This window comes from Megalobrama amblycephala, linkage group LG12 (genome assembly GCF_018812025.1).
Source record: "Megalobrama amblycephala isolate DHTTF-2021 linkage group LG12, ASM1881202v1, whole genome shotgun sequence".
NCBI classification, from domain to species: Eukaryota; Metazoa; Chordata; class Actinopteri; order Cypriniformes; family Xenocyprididae; genus Megalobrama; species Megalobrama amblycephala.
The window spans coordinates 21,542,329-21,560,251 of NC_063055.1; the positions used below are offsets into that span (position 1 = coordinate 21,542,329).

At 37.5% G+C, this 17,923-nt stretch overlaps 1 protein-coding gene across 3 annotated transcripts in view; it reads right to left on the reverse strand.

The window, feature by feature from the left end:
* The window catches only part of si:dkey-91m11.5 (PH_BCR_vertebrate and RhoGAP_Bcr domain-containing protein), a 54,643-nt gene extending 39,791 nt beyond the window's left edge, over positions 1-14,852 (reverse strand). The window contains exons 1-2 of one of the 3 annotated variants that reach the window (XM_048209645.1): positions 14,689-14,852; positions 12,923-14,598 (exon numbers count right to left, since the gene is read on the reverse strand). In XM_048209645.1, coding sequence (XP_048065602.1) covers positions 12,923-14,285 — 1,363 coding nt within the window. In that variant the 5' untranslated portion in view covers positions 14,286-14,598; positions 14,689-14,852. Of the gene's footprint in view, positions 1-12,922 lie in introns of all 3 variants that reach the window. The other 2 variants (XM_048209646.1, XM_048209642.1) reach the window with 2 other exon arrangements.
* Between the last annotated feature and the right edge of the window lie 3,071 nt (positions 14,853-17,923).

The following is a 17,923-nucleotide window of genomic DNA, read 5'->3' on the forward strand; positions in this document are numbered from 1 at the left end:
AGGAACAAGATGTTTACACAGAGGAACCAAGTCATATATGTATGATACTCTTCTTCCTCCCTAGTCTGAAGTGTGGACCTGAATCCGAAACGTCAGTGGGAACCTATGAAATAAGTTCCCCTACAAACGAAAAAATGATCCCCAATTAAAGTTAGTGGCAGCATCCAAAGTCAATAGAAAACAAACTTCTCTAAGCTCAGGGAGATGTTTGTTTAGTTATTACCATTTGAACCAACAGTATTTGGTTACATTTACTGGAACTACAGTATATCCACTTCAGCTCACCATCGTTTTTCATTTTAACGTGTCCAGCCTCCTCTCGAAAAACACAGAACTGACACAGAGGGAAGTGAGGGCAATGACAGAAACAGGTATTTCTTAATATATTTCACAAGTTCTATTTAAAGCCTTGTAGGAATGAAGACATCCCATTCATTTTAACATGACCTTCACATTCCTGGACACTCTCAATCTTCATTTTCCCCATTATGATATAAAAAGGCAGTGCCAGGTAAATGTGGGAGGACAGAACACATTTATTCAGATTGACTTAACCCATCAGTCTGTGAAGTAGATTCCATGATGACAGGCCTCTGGGAACGCACCCCCCTTCATGTCTTTCTTTGTAAGCTGGAATTGTAAACATCTCCAAACTTCACTCACTGACTCAGACTAAAAGTCTGGACTTGCTCAATGTAGTTGTTTTCATAACTGCCGTAAGATTTGAAAAACAATAGTAGAAGGTAGCATATGGTGCCGGAATAAAACAATAAGTAATTTTCTAAAATGGATGATGGGAAATGTTTTAGAAAAAAAATCTAAAATTACATTTTAGAAAAGAATGTTTTCAGTCACTGTACAACAAAAGATAGTTGATCATTCATCGAATCAATTCCAAAATTGTCTGGTTATTCTCTATTTTTGACATAAACATATTCATTGCACTGCATACAATGCTTAAAATGAAGTAAAGGTGTTTATATGAGAAGTTAAATCAAGATAATAAAAATGTGCCAAACGGGTATTGCTTAAACTGCTTATGAATTTTACCCAATAAATGAACACAGTTAAGGCATTTACATGACCTATGTCAGGTTATTAGGCATAATTGGTGTACAATTGTATATGTAAATACACTCACTTTTGTGTTTAAGTACTTTTAATTGGAGTGTAAGGTCACTGCAGAGATCTTCTGAAGAACTTGTTTGATGCTTTGAAATTGGATTGGAAAATTGGAATTGGAAAAAAATCCAATTGCTAAATTCATCTATCTATAAGTATTGGCCTGATGAAGACCTAGGTGAGGGATATTTTAAAGCTATTTATCAACAAATCAAACCAAAAATCTAGTACTCTCAATTTTCATGAACTCTCCTAAACTACTCATCTTCACTCTTACTGCCACTCAAAACTTTTTTGGATTTCAAAATATCCAAATATTTGGTTCCTGTTTCCTACTGGCAAAAACACTTGCCAAGCAGATAAAGTGAGTGTGATATCTATATTCAGACATATAGCACCTGATCGGGACGGGTTAACGATGGGGCTGCTGGCCTTCACTCAACACACACATCGATTTCAGGAGATGCCTCTGAGAGTAAGGAGAAAAGTGGCGTGGTGTTAAAAGGATTTGCTTCTTCAGTAAATCAATGGAGCTCTCGACAGCACGGTCACTAGGGAGGCGGGCGGTCATGCGGCTGAGAGTGGAAATGGATTTTACCAGAAAGTCACGCAGACACATTTGCATGGCTACAAGAGGCAACTAAAAAATATCCTCCGTCAAAGGCAATTCACTTAGGACAGCCAGTTGAGGAGTCAATACAAGATTTGTTTAGATTTATTCTGAAGAAAAATAGCAGCTGGTCGATAAATGGGATGCCATGTGTACTGTATATAGCATCAAAACAGGACAATGTCCAATCTGGTTTGCTTTTTCCTAGCATAAAAAGCTATTAGTAATTCTGTGTCACCCAAATGTCTGGCTTGAGACAATTTAGGGAGTGGAAAAGCATAGCTGGGTCTAATATTCATAAAAAGGAATTAATATAGCAATGGCTTTCTGCAACACTATTAATACACTCTATCTCTCTGTCCTCTGAAGAAGCAGCACATACACTAAACATGAAATAGTGTTTTCTTGTAAAACGTACTCCAATATTTGTTTTATTTACAACTTCGAAAAATAATTTTTTTACAGCGTAGCCCTAACAAACGCAGTCTGTTGGCAACGTTTAACTCTACAACACATCTTATAGTAACTTCAAAACATTTTTTCAGTGCAGTGACGCCATCACAATAGAAGAAAACAATTAGTCTGACCAACATTTTAATATCTAAACCGACCATCTAAGCAATTAAGCATTGGTAAGGCCGTAAAACCAGGGGTTGGCATGGCAACTAAAGACTCTGCGGTATTCAAGCTTAAGCCTTCAATAAATCAGCAGTAAAACGTTTCTGCTTATTTCGCACTGTGGAAAGGGATAGTGTACCGGCCAAATTTACTCTCAATTGTTTGGAGTTCCCAAACAGACTTTATAAGCAAATCCCATCCACATACTGAATCAAAATAAAAACTCAGGGCCTGGGAAAGGGTGGCACTTCTGCTGGACCAGAGGAGGGCATTTGTTGAACCACACACCGCCTGCTGGTTTGGCTGATGGCCAGTTCCCTCATGCTTCATCAAAACACTTCCATCATCTGCTTTCATCATGAAGGAGGATGATTCAAAGTGACCACACCATAGTCATTAAATTCTCTTTATTTATCAGATAGGTTGAGAAGAGCTAATGAGAATCAGGGTGGGACTACCAAACATACTCATTAAAGATGCTTAAATAGATCTGAGTGGGAACAGGGTATATCAAAGCTTAATAAATGAATAAGTGTAAACACTACCATTCAAACAATTAACTATCGACTCGACTCAATCGCCATTGGTTTCCTCGAGATTTTCCTATAGGTTTTATAATGGCATAACTTGATGATACTTAAATGTTTTGTTCTACAAAGTAAACTGCACACACTCATACATCAAACGTTCTTTTTTAGAACCTTTAGAAAATTTAAAAATAACAGCTTCAAAATTCACGTTTTCGATATGGGTCTGTGTAATTTACGTTGTAGAGTATCAACGTTCAAGTATCATCAAGTTATGTTTACCACAGACCTTATTTTTATCATAATTGAAAACCCCCATTATAAAACCAAATATAAAAATCTTTACTCGCCCTCAAACCATCCTAGGTGTATATGACTTTCTTCTTTCTGATGAACACAATCAAAGTTATATTAATAAATATCTTTACGTGTCCAAGCTTTATAATGACGGTGAACGGGGCCAACAAGTTTGAATCTCAAGAAAGTGCATCCATCCATCATAAACGACAGATATTTTTCTTACACAAATGCATTGCTTCGCTTCAGAAGGCCTTTATTTACCCACACAGCTCCGGGGGTAAGTAAAGGCCTTCTGAAGTGAAGCGATGTGTTTGTGTATGAAAAATATCAATATTTAACCAGATATAAAGTAAAATATCTAGCTTCCGCCTTCCATATTCAACTTATGGAGTGTAACGCCTCTCGCAGTTCAAAATGTTTACGGTACGTCCTACGCCTTCCGTATTCAACTTACGAAAAAAAGCGTAACTGACACGTCGTCAGAATATTTATTAATATAACTCCAATTGTGTTCATCAGAAAGAAGAAAGTCATGTACACCCATGATGGCTTGAGGGTGAGTAAATCTTGGGGTAATTTTCATTTTAATGTGAACTAATCCTTTAAAAATGACAGTGAAAATGCTAAGTGAACCAAGACTAAATGTATCATTTTCTTTTTTTTTTTTGTGGTCTAGGCCAAAAGAACCAAGAGAACCGAACTGCAAGTGTGAACCCACCCTAATATTGACAAGGCACAAACACAATAGTAACGCTAGACTAACACTACAGTAACTGCATCAAATTGGAACAAATTTATACCAAAGTCAACCAGAAAATCACAATCATATAAATCTTAAATTGTCATAGTCTATGTACTAAAACATCCTTTATCTCTACACACAGCAGTTAAAAGCTTAAGTAAGAAGCTATGTATGCACTCAATGAACTGAAGTGTTGCTGAACAACCAGCTTTATCAAGTGATATGGTAATTGTCATCTAAAAAGTAGTCTGGCTCCTAAATTTTTCATGATATGATTTTATTTTTTTGTTCTGGAGCCCTGCACATCCATATAGTACATACACAGAGGGTATCAGCAGTAACCTCTAAAGGTGGTAAATCACAATCTGAGGTTTAACATAAGACACTTTTTCGATAACACTGCAGAAGATTATACTAAATCTTATAGGTGACATGTCTGACCTCCAGGCTGCACTTTACACAGACCACTTTCCACACACATGACTGCGCAACAGCCCCCAGTGGTCAGTGCCTGTGCTTGTGGGCCACTTTACATTTCATTAGCTGTGTATTTACCACACTTCTCAAGCAGCTGAGACATTCCATAAACACTTTAGGGAACGAGCACAGAAGGCCCTTTCAGTCCCACCAGGGAGGCTGGGTAAGCCCCTGAGGGGGTTCAGGGCACACAGCAGAGGAACAGTTGAAAAAGAAGTTTAACTTTGTATTTTTACTCATCTGCTTGATATTATTACTGGCTGTAGAGTTAATTTGTTGTTGCTTTTAAATTACATTTTTAAATTTTAATTTACTTGTTTAAGTTTGCTAATTTTATTAAACTTATAATAAATACAAAAGTCTTGCATTAGTACCCTTGCATCCTAAACAAAAACAGTAGCCTACTACTAAACTAAAGCTTATACTGTATTTTAAAGAAATATTAAAAATATTAATATAAAGATATGATTTAAAAAAAAGTTTGCATGTTTTTTTTGTTTTTTTATTTGTATCTTTATAACAGTATAGCAGACTATAGGGGGGCAAAACATATAATGCCATGAAATAGAATGATGATTGAAAGACGTACAAATAAACGCTCCTCAAAGCCTGTTGTATCATATTTGATGGATAATCAAGTTGCTTCACTCCAGTAAGTGATTGGGTAATTTTTAGAATTATACAAAAAGAGTTTTTAGTTGCTAAAAAAAAAAAAAAAAAAAAAAAAAAAAAAAAAGTATAAACTGTCAATCAGACGACAGAAAGCATGTACTGTATATTGTGTACAACAGGTTTTTCAACAAAGATTTGATCATGTTGATAATCTAGAGGCCTTAGAAATGCGCATATTAAATGATACAGCAGGCTTTATAGGGTTAACATCAATTGGAGGCAGTCGAGGGTTATGATGTTACTGTGAATCACAGGGGATCTGACAGAACAGAAAGACAAAGAAAAAAAAATTAGGTCGGATAGGTTACGCTGCTGGGGGAAATGTAGGGGAGGGGTGGTCCTGTAGCAGACAAGACTCAAGAGGGACTGGTGCAAAATTAGGACGAGAGGTGACATGGCTGAGTAAGAGGAGAACCACACAACGTACAGAACACTAAAATAACAAGACTGCACTGTACCAAAGATCTCAGGGGAAACACAACACTGTCAAGATTCAGTGATTGTGCTAAATATCATGAATAAGAAACGCAGGAATGGAAAACTACATTAGTTCAGAAAAATGATGCACGATATTATTAGTAACATATTAGTTGTTGGCTGATATTAGAGATTTGGAGATAAAATATTTTTATTATTATCAGTAGCCATGTTTCCATCCAAAGTTGCCAATTTAACTTATGTGTAACATTGGAACACTGCATAAAACATTTGCAAATAAAGCACTGTTTTTGTGCATCCAGATGCTGGTGTTTGGGAACGCAATCGTGTGATATGAACCAAATAATCTCTTTAGCTCAGTAATTTCATAATGACTAAACCAATATTTCAGATGTTGTGCAATGAAACTGTTCCACTGGTTAGTCCAGTTATCCAATCTGTGAATTTTGTTGAGCATCAAAGGATTTATTCGGTAAATATGTCTGCATCGTAGTTTTTCATAATGGATAAAATATTTATCCACCTCAATTGAGCGCATACATTTTTTTAATGCACATTTTTAGTATTTATTCACATCATGGTGTTTCCATCTAGGGCTGTGACGGTGGGAAATTTTTACTACCGCGGTGGTAAATCAACAACCGCCGGTGTTGAATAATATATATAACCAAAACTTGCGTTTCGCCGTCATTTTGCGTTTCGCCGTCATTTTGATGGACAGGATCGTAAAAAAATCCATCATAGTCAATAATTACCCGTCATTTGCATTTTTATATTTTATTAAGACATTTAATAGCTTCTGATTTCGTCCACATTTTCATTTTTATTCACGAACTTACAGGATAAGCAAATAGGAATAGCTATGCATTTATTTATATTATGAAATAAAGTTAAAGACTGCGTCACTTCCCAGTTTTCATCTTGAACACTTGTAACGGATTGTGAGTGAAAGCGATCATCCTTTCCTCTTTACTACACAGAACGAAATAAACATGAATTAAAATAAAAAAATATGCTGAAAGATACAGTAGCTTACCGAAATCTGTATCACGTCAGTTCAATCAGTGTTGTAAACAATGTCACGTAACGTTATACCTCAGAAAAGCCATTCGTTGACCATAAACTTATAATCAGCAGGAAAAATAACAAAACTTAATTAAGTAAGCATGCATAAGTAACTTTATTATTATAAACCTGACTTAAACTGGGTGCTCGTCTTTGTGTAATCAAGCGTATCGTTTTCATTTTATTCTGGAGACTGAACTCGCGCTCTGCTGCCACACTGGAGCACACTCACCACCTACTGGACAGGGGTGGGAATTACTGTCAAAATTACGGGCGGGCTGCAGAGTTTTTCCGTCACTTCTAAAAAAAATTCCATCAATGACGGAAAATTTTCGATTAACGCGAAATTAACCTCTGAGATTATATGTAATATAATATAATATAATATAATATAATATAATATAATATAATATAATATAATATAATATAATATAACGCCGGTGTCAACTTCACCACCGCGGTGGCGCGGCTGTCATACCTGTTGTCACAGCCCTATTTCTATCCGGCGTTTTTTTTTTTTTAAGCAGTTTCCCAAAATGAACATAACAATAGGTGGATGGAAGTTCAGAAGAACAGCATATTTGAAACAGAATTCTTTTGTATTTTTATAAATGACATCACTTTAATGACATCAATTTAATGCGTCCTTGCGGAATAAAAGTAGTCTATTAATTTCTTTAAAAAACATACTGACCCCAAATTCTTGAATGGTAGTTTATTTTCATGTCGAACATCCCGTTTCATCTGAAATTATGAAATTGGAAAGGGTAGGGAATGACTTTAAAACTCATTAAAATGTCAACAGAATCCACAGGAAGCCAGAAAAACACTGACCACAAACCCCAGAAAAAACAGTTCTTCAGTGTCCATTTGAAGCAACACCACCACTGGAATAGTTTCATGATGATGCTGTTTACTCTTGCCAACAGGGCCCCACTGCAACTATTTCCATCATTGACATCGTCCTCTGTAATCAAGAGACTATTCTGCTTCTGTGACATAAGCAAACAATTGTGTGAAAAGGAAGAGACTTTTTCGGTGGCACACTGACTGCAAGACTTCTGTCTGTTACATCTGTTTAAGAATTGTTGAGATTTTTTTCCCCTTTTGTCAGGTGTTCCTCTTAACAGTATAATTATCATTGTAAAGCTGACACTCAAAATGAATAAAATAAAAGTATAGGACAAGTTTCAATATTTCCTTCCCAAACATATCTTCCTATATATGTACTGTATTTACATCTGTACTATATAAAATAACACACAATTGTGTTTGTGATTCTGTGAGAGAAACTCCTCCCAATAAATGACAGTGAGAAAGATCTGCTCTTTCCCCTGCAGCTGGTGATGGTGGTGCAGGGCTCTCTGAGGCCCGTGCCAGCTGGACCCACGCCAGCCTGGCCTCAGCTCTGCCCCCGTTTACACAGTCCAACCCCCAGGACAACAGGTGACACGCAAACAGTCACACATACAAAAAGGCCCAGTTAGTGTGTCTTAGGGCATCGGTAGTGCAAAATTACAGCTTAACTCACCACATAAGTAGACTGTTTGAAAAGAAGCAAATTACATGCAGCGGTCGCTACTGCTGTCAGGCTTTATGCGCACATGGTGCACGTTTGATGTTGTATGAGCCGTATTTCTGATGTTGAGGCTTTCGTTGGATTTATGGGCTCTGGCAGATGATAAAACGGAAAAACAACAAGAGGGATAAGAGCCATCAAATACCTCTCGCAATTCCCAAAGCCTTACTGAACGCAGACCACAGATTCTTTTTGCAAAGTTGAAATGTTTTCAAAATAATAAATTATTTTCTAAAAATAATGTTAAGCCAAAGATAAAATGTACTACCACCTGTTACCCTTTCATGCAGAAGGGTTGTGCACCATTCAGAAGTGAATTGAGAATGCCTTTTAAATATCAACTTAATTTCTGAAATTGAACTAAGGTAAAAAAGAGGATAAAGAATTTCAATTTCAATTTGAATGCAAGGAGGTAAAATTACAATTAACTGAAATTCGCTCCAGATGATAGACAGACAGACAGACAGACAGACAGAGAGGCAATAGATAGATAGATAGACAGGCGACAGACAGACAACAGACAGACAGACAACAGACAGACAACAGACAGACAGACAATAGATAGATAGATAGATAGATAGACAGACAACAGACAGACGACAGACAGACGACAGACAGACAGACGACAGACAGACAGACAGACAGACAATAGATAGATAGATAGATAGATAGATAAACAGAGAGGTGACAGACAGACACAGACAGACAGACAGGCAATAGATAGACAGATAGACAGACAGACAGACGACAGACAGATGACAGACAGACGACAGACAGACAGACGACAGACAGACAGACAGACAGACAATAAATAGATAGATAGATAGATAGATAGATAAACAGAGAGGTGACAGACAGACACAGACAGACAGACAGGCAATAGATAGACAGATAGACAGACAGACAGATAGACAGACAGATAGACAGACAGACAGACAGACAGACAGGCAGACAGGCAGACAGGCGACAGACAGACACAGACAGACAGACAAGCAATAGATAGACAGGCAGACAGACAGGCAATAGATAGATAGACAGGCAATAGATAGATAGACAGACAGACTGGCGACAGACAGACAGGCAATAGATAGATAGAGAGACAGACAGGCGACAGACAGACAGACAGACAGACAGATAGATAGATAGACTGGCAATAGATAGATAGATAGATAGATAGACAGACAGGCAGACAGGCAACAGATAGATAGATAGACAGACACAGACAGAGACAGGCGATACATAGATAGATAGATAGATAGATAGATAGATGGATAGATAGACAGGCGACAGACAGACAGACAGACAGATAGATAATTCCTCAATTGTGAATTTTTCCAACCCTGCCATGCAAAATCCACAAGACTAAAAAAAATCTTCTAAACAAACTTTTTTTTTTTTTTGCTCAAGCCAGCATGCATGGTGGAACTCAAGAGTCTGTGAGGAGGACTTTAACAAAGGACTGTTTATTTTAATAATACAGGCAGGATTAGGTTGTCTGCCAGGACTGGTCTGTTCCTAAGCAGTGACTTTTAACACCTAGTCGACAAAAGGGAAACCTCCCAGATTTTGCTTCCTAAGAAAAATGGCACACAGTAAAACTCTAAGAACCACCTGATCTCATTCACTGGCTGGTTCTGTCAGCATAATGCCCACAAAGTGAAAAGTAACTTGTTTTACCACAGAAGAGAGTACATTTTTATTATTGGTTTTACCTCAAGGGATTTCCATGATGCCTTTTCCTTGTTGCGAAATAACCTCTGGCATGCAACCGCTACTTTTTTGACTATAGACAATGCATGGCGCTTACATAAGTACCTTTAATTTCATAGTAAATTCATATGAAATCCTTGAGGATTTTCACAAATGTCAGGGCAGTCACCAAAGACTGTGGCACAGCATGTGCTTGTTTGACAAACGCACGTGGCTGCACTGTCCGCTGATGTTTACACGAGGGAGGGGCTCTAGGTGAGCGCGACTGAGATTTTCGAGGACTAAAATCTGTGCATCATGTTCTCTGATCTCTCTCTCAGAGTAACGGATCTAACAGAGGCAGTTTAAAACAATCTTGCAAGACTCGACCGTGCAGTTTATGAACAGCTTGAGGGCATTAGATTAAGATTAGAGAAAAGAATTTGGAAAAAGTTTAGAGACAGACTGAAGAATGGCTACACTTCCCAGTGGTGTAAATCACGATCTTGTCATTAAAATGCAACTTTACACTGATCATTTGCAATTTGTTTGTGGCATGCTGAGTTTGCAGCTCTGCGCTGTCTGCCTGCTTATGTAACTGCAGCTTGGACTGAGCTGATGAGCTCTTTTCTGCTTGAAAGGAGAGAAATCTGCTCTTGGCTCTTAGGTCTTCTATTGGTTTCTGTCATTTAGATAAAGATATAAAATGTAACTACTGTCTTATCTATATTATATATCATCATCATCATCATCATCATCATCACATATTATAAGACAGTAAGACTCCAATTGTAGGCAAAGTGGGAAGTAAAGTCATAATAAAACTAAAAGATGTGAATCAACTTGTGAAGCAACAATGATGTATTCTGCTTGATCTAGATTTTATCATTATTGTGCTCTTGCTTAATCATTTAACACTAATTTTCTGTTTATGTTTTCTGTTTGAGAGTCTAAGGCTCAGTTAATGTCTTGCTATAGCATATCTATAAACAAAAATTATAAACAAAACTTGAAAAGATGCTTAAAATGTTAACTATGAGAACATGTTACATATATTTGCTTTTAAAAGTTTGAGGTTGGTAAGATTTGATGCTTTTGAAAGAACCCTCAAATGCTCACCAAGACTGCATTTATTTGAAATACTGTAAAAACAGTAATTTATTGACATATTATTACAATTTAAAATAACTGTAATTTATTCACGTAATGGCAAAACTGAATTTTCAGTAGCCATTACTTTAGTCTTTAGTGTCACATGATCATTCAGAAATCATTCTAATATGCTGATTTGGTGTTTACAGAGTGCAAATGAATGTGAAAATGAAATTATTAAAAATAAAACCATTTCTAAATGCCAGATTGCTTCACACAGACACTTTGCTTCAAAGAACCTCTTCTTTGCACTGCAGTGACCCTCAATTCATCAGGAAAACAATACTGAATATTAGCTAATGTAAAGCTACCATTCAAATGCATTACAGCTAACATTCACAATGAAGAACCATTCCTTGTCTGTTTCAATTCAAACCAATAAAACCACAGATGTCTGATCGTTTGGTCCAATTGACATTCTGTATCTTCAGTCCTTCTCTTAATTTGTTTCTTGTAATTAGTCTTTCACCCCTCCCCCAACAAAAAGCCTTGCTAAATTCACCATACTAGATGACCCCTTTAGGTTAATTAGCCCTCGGCAGGACAACAACACTAATGTGAACTGATGCATAAACACTCTGGGTGGACAGAGAGGAGCGACTGCACTGCCTCAGGCCACTTTTGGCCTCAAACACTGCAGATCAGACCAGTCGTATCATGACAGCGAGATAAGGAACGGGAGAAACCACATTGAGAGAGCTTACACAAAGAAGAAATAGTAGAGGGTTGGTACTGTTGTTAGAAAACTATAAACAATAAATGGATTTTTCTCATTATCTGTCTGATAGTCCAGGGGGTTTTAAATTGAGGGGTGCTTGAGGACAGTGGGGAAATTTGAGAGAGAGAAAAAACATTAAGCTTTTATAAAATGCATTTTTAGGTCAACGTTAATTAAAAAATTTAAATGAAATAAATAATAAATATAACGTTTATAACACATTTACCTAATCTGATGATATTACCGTTTCATTCTGCTTTCTACAATCATTTTTTTGTCAGATTGTTTTTTTCAGTATTAATATTTAAAATATTTAAAAAATATATACCATCCAATTAATGAAAAGTACATATTTTCTAAATAATATTTTAATAATTTACTTTAAATTTAGTTCAGTGACAACATAAAAGCCAAATCTTAAACTTTGGAAACTAGGGATGCACCAAATTTTGGCCGATACCGATAATTCTTAATATTTGAAAGCCGATAACCGATATATTGGCCGATAAATCTAAATCCAAATTTTTTTTATAATTTTTGAGAGCCTGATTACAAAAACAAGTTTCACCATTAAAAGCCATGTCCCAAGCACACAATTATAATGTTCTCATTATAATTTTATGTAGCATATATGACAGACTTGCACTGCACTTAATTGTATTTTCCTTTTTGAAGTGACTCCAATCATATTTCAAGCAATTCAAAACCATCATGGTGAACAGTGCACATCTGAAGGAAATAATCCATTATTTAATATATCAGCCCAATTTTCTTTTTTGGCCGATAACGATAACATTAAAAATGAACATATAACTGCCGATACCAACATGGTGGTCGATATATCATGCATCCCCATTGGAAACAATTCTTTGTGAGTTTCCCTCACACAATATAGTGAGTCTTTATGAATGAATATTTATATACATTCAATTATATTTTAGGAAGGGCATGCTTCACAAGGGGGTCATCATAAGTGGCATCAGAATTTGAAAATTTGAAACCCCCCTGTGATACATGATACATGATAGTAGGGTTGCACAACAGAAACCTCTTAAAAGACAAATATCAAGCATAAAATGTCATTATAATGGATCTTGGTGCCTTTTCTTCTTAATATGTTCCCACTGTGAGAAAGTGGAATCCTATGAAAGGCCCACCAAACAGACACTACAGGACAGTAAGTAAAGTAAACACTACAAGAATGTTGTCTTACCCAAATCTCCATGGAAACTGTTGCTGAAGTTGTTGGAGCTTCCGTCAGTGGGCCAGTTCTTGCGGACACCAACAACATTGGCCTCGGAGAGCGCTAGCTGTTGCTTGAGACGCTTTTGGGACTGTGGGGTAGGAGGGCTGCCGCTCTCAAACGACTGCTGGGAGTGCTGGGATGGAGAGCGACTCTTCTCTCGGTACATTCGGTAGGCGGTGGGGCTCGGGGACACATGGCTGGACTGCCCTGAGGAGAAGTCTTCTTCGCTGGAAGTCAGGTTTTCATTGGAGCTGCAATCTGGCGTGTATCCATCCTCAAAACTCCCAGGTGAGTAAGACCGCCTGGGCCATGTCAAGTGTAGATCCTCTCCATCTCCCATAATGCCCCCTACGTAAACGGTCGTATAGGGTTGACAGTCCGACTGCTGCCAGTTCTGCTGAGGTGCTTTTCTTCCATTAAGTCTAATTAAATTGTCCTTGAGGAACCCAGGGTTCAGGTCAGGTTCCTCGTACTCACAGTTGTAGCCGCTCTCGGTTGCTCTTTCATGCGAGCGCTCTGGTTTACGGACGTCCCCGAAAGCAGTGGACAAATTACCCGGGACAGAATGCAAAGACCTCTTGCGCTCCATCTGCATAGCTTGACTGCCCAAAGTACTTATCTTCTCTGAGACTTCTCTATCATTGACCCGAACAAGACCTTTTTCATGGTGGTACTCCATATTGACATAGTAAGGCTTCTCGCTTTTCCCATCGCTAGATGTTTGAGAATTGGCTCTCCTGATGCGTTCAAAGTTTGACCGAAGTGCAGCGACTCCCAACCCCGTGGTGACCTTTTCCTTCGGTGGAGACTCTGAAACGCAATCCGTCTCATGGTGTGCAGGTCCACGTCCAGCAATGGGTCTGAGTGGAGCTTCAACACTCCTTTTTTTGTATGGAGACATCCAGTCAGTCTCTCCATCTCTGTTTTTCTGCTTGTCAAGGTCTGAGATATCACATCCCACCACCTCAACACACGGCTGAGACTCACGACTCTCCTCTGCAGCGGTCGTGTGCTTCAGTTTGGCTGGGAGACACCTGCTTCCATCAGCTTTCTGAAGATGGACGTCCGTTGGCTTATGCTCACCTTGCGAGACCTTACTGAAGCCCCAACGCTGAGAGTCATGGCTTCTCCGCTCTTTGGCAAGGAGAGTTTGCAGGTAGATCATTCGAAAGCGCTCCTTGTTCACTTCCATCTCCAGGCGCCTAATAGAGTTTCGGCATTTCTCCAGCTCCTGCTCAATATCTCCAACAGAGTTCAAAGACATCTCAGGAGGCTCTGAGTCAGGAAACTGAGCTTTCCATGCTTCCACGAACCCAACAGGTTCTACCATGATTGCTTACGGCTGGTTTACTTTTTTAGTGGAAAAAAATGACACATTAAAATCCACTTGTTTGTAAGAATACACCCAAAGCCATGGTGATTTATAACTTCATATCCTACAGCTGAATTATAACTTGTCCTGCGTACATGCATAGCATCATCTCAATATCTAATAAACACTTACTCAGCTGATCTCGGACAGACGCACAATTTTCTCCATAAACACAACATGCAGAGAAGTAGCCTAACATCCATGTGCACTTCAAACATCTATTGACATCCGCGTTTCATTCCATTTATATGGCAAACGATGACTGAAAATCCTTTATAAACACAGTTTCGCGTACAAAATTCACTTCTCAGTCATGTTAGATGCTGAAATTTCATTTCAATTATGTATCCAAAGAAGTTACCGGAAAATAGCGTTGTTATTCTCTCATACGTCGATATTTCTCAGAGATGCGCTGTACTCTTGCAGGGTTACCGCTGGCATCGCTGTCCGACTCTCCATATGATCAGACTGTTTCTGCTCTGTCTCTCTCTCTCGCACTCAGTGCTGCTGCAGGAAGAGGTGGGACTAGACGAGTACATGATTAATAGTGACTACACAGACAAATCTCAGTTTAAAGACACAGACTCGGTTATTCAGCAACAAAGATAAAGAAAACGTGCAAAAATCGTTTGCAATCCTTAAACAGAGGGTTATATTCCACTTCACTCGTTACTGCAACCGCCAAAACGAATTTAAAGAAACATCCGTCATCATGTAGGATTTATCGCATTTGATAGTTTTATCATTTCAATTGTTAACCAGATATTAGTTACCTCACATTATCAGGTCCAGGTTAATATATCAGACCAGGTCAATATATTTGGGGGAAAAAAAAAAAAAATGTTTGAACTTATTCTAATATACACCTGACAGTATGATTGTAAACTGTGAAATTTTCTAGTGGATGTCATGTGAACTTGTCTCCATCTAGCGTTAACAGCAATTAAACATTTTGATTATATAGGCCTAGGCTACTACACAAGTTTTCTTCATCTTGGTCACATTTTGCCATATCACCTTTCAAAAGAAATAATGAATTTATATGTGTCTGTCAGTGCGTTTTATTAGATGGAACTAGACTGAAGTTTCTATTTCACTTAAAGGATTAGTTCACTTTCAAATAAAATTTTCCTCATAATTTACTCACCACCATGTCATCCAAGATGTTCATGTATTTCTTTCTTCAGTCGAAAAGAAATTAAAGTTTTTGATGAAAACATTCCAGGATTTTTCTTCATATAGTGGACTTCAATGGCCTCCAAACGGTTGAAGGTCAAAATTACGGTTTCATTGCAGCTTCAAAGCGTTCTACGTGATCCCAGACGAGAAATAAGGGTCTTATCTAGAGAAACCATCACTCATTTTCTAAAAAAAAAAACAAAAAAAACTTTGAACTAAAGTTTGAACTAAATTATACAAATATGCAAGTATATAACAACTAGTTCAAACTTTGACCTGTGGAGGGCAGTAATACACTTAAGCAGCATTTACACTGTCTGAATTCTAATAGAGAAGAAGAAGAGAGCTAGTTCAAGATGAGCATTTACGGTTAAAACGTAAAACAATTTAAAACAATTTTTAGAAAATGAGCGATGATTTCTCTAGATAAGACCCTTATTTCTTATCTGGGATCGTGTAAAATGCTTTGAAGCTGCACTGAAACTATAATTTTGACCATCATCTGTTTGGGGTCCATTGAAGTCCACTATATGGAGAAAAATCATGGAATGTTTTCATCAAAAGCTTTCATTTCTTTTCGACTGAAGAAGGAAGGACATGAACATCTTGGATGACATGGGGGTGAGTAAATTATCAGGAAATTTTCATTTGAAAGTGAACTACTCCTTTAATCCTGTTTGACTTTGCAGGAAAAATACTATCCCACAGATGATGCTTAAGCTAGTCCCAGGCTAAAATGCATGTTTGAGCCATTGTAACTGAAAGCAACTTGCACTGACATATCTTAAAATATGTCAGTGTCATTGTTTTGTCTCAAGATGCACACCAGTAATGTGTTTTTATAGTGAAAGTTTATAAAAGCTGCTTAAATGCCTTAATTGAACGAAGACCTAATCCTGGCTTAGGCTAAGCCCTGTCTGTGAAACCGAGCCAATATATTGTATTTCTCACCTATTAACATTTGAATTCAAACGAATGAATTCAAACATTGACACTTAGAAATAGAAAATGCTTTTTTACAAACATAAACCAGACACAGAGGCCTACACATGAGCTCTTTCTGCTAATATCATATTTAGTTATTTTTACTCCCACCCTCCAGCTAATAGTTGAGATGTGAATTGCAGTCTTCAGCAGATTTTCCTCAGCTTCATCTGTGTTGAACTTGGGCCCATGTAAATTTGCCATGAACAAAAACAAACACCTATTGTTTGCAGTCCGTCTCATTCTGCCCTTGCTTTGTTTCACTTTTATTTGTGCAGGAGTCAAGTCACTCAGAAGTCTTTCTTTTTACACTTTCACTTTCCCGGGTTTTTTATTTTATTTTTCTTGTTTGCTGGTAAAATATAAGAAATGTTCTTTTCTGAAGTATAAACCTCTCTTGATTGAAAATACTTTTTTTGATTAAATTTAAAATAAATCCATCCATTTTTTAAAAATTGCTTGAGCTACACTCAAAAATAAATGTTCTTTATTGGCATCCCCATGAGGAACCTTTAAAGGGATAGTTCACCCAAAAATTAAAATTTGATGTTTATCTGCTTACCCCCAGGGGTAGAACACAAATTATGATTTTTAACTGCAACCGCTGCCGTCTGTCAGTGGTATAATGCAAGTCAGTGGGAACTTGGACTATAAGAGTAAATAAAACACGACAGACAAATCCAAATGAAACCCTGCGGCTCGTGACGACACACTGATGTCTTAAGACACGAAACGATCGGTTTGTGTGAGAAACCGAACAGTATTTATATCATTTTTTACCTCTAATACACCACTATGTCCAACGGCATTCATCACTCGATTCGTTTGGTCTGATCGCGCTCTGACAGCGGCAGTGATGTCTCTTATATACTTCAATGAGAGCGAGACATCACTGCCGTTGTGTATTAGAGGTAAAAAATGATATAAATACTGTTCGGTTTCTTGCACAAACCGATCGTTTCTTGTCTTAGGACATCAATGTGTCGTCACGAGATGCAGGGTTTAATTTGGACTTGTCTAAGCAAGTTTTATTTACTCTTATTGTAGAAGTTCCCATCCACTAGCATTATTTGACAGACAGACAGCAACGGTTGGAGTTAAAAATCATCATTTGTGTTCTAGTGAAGAAACAAAGTCACCTACATCTTGGATGCGCTGGTGGTAAGCAGATACATACATAAAATTTTAATTTTTGGGTGAACTTTCCCTTTAACTTCCTTCGAACCTTTACATTAAACTCTAATAATATTTCTCAATATTACTGTTTTTATAGCATTTTTAATCAGATAAATAAGGAGATTCTTCTTAAAAAACATTTACAAAATCTTACAAAATTTTTGAATGGCAATGCATATGTTTAAACCTAAAAAAAGAACAAGGAATGTGAGACACATTTATGCCTATAGGGCAGAGGTCTTCAACTCTGCTCCTGG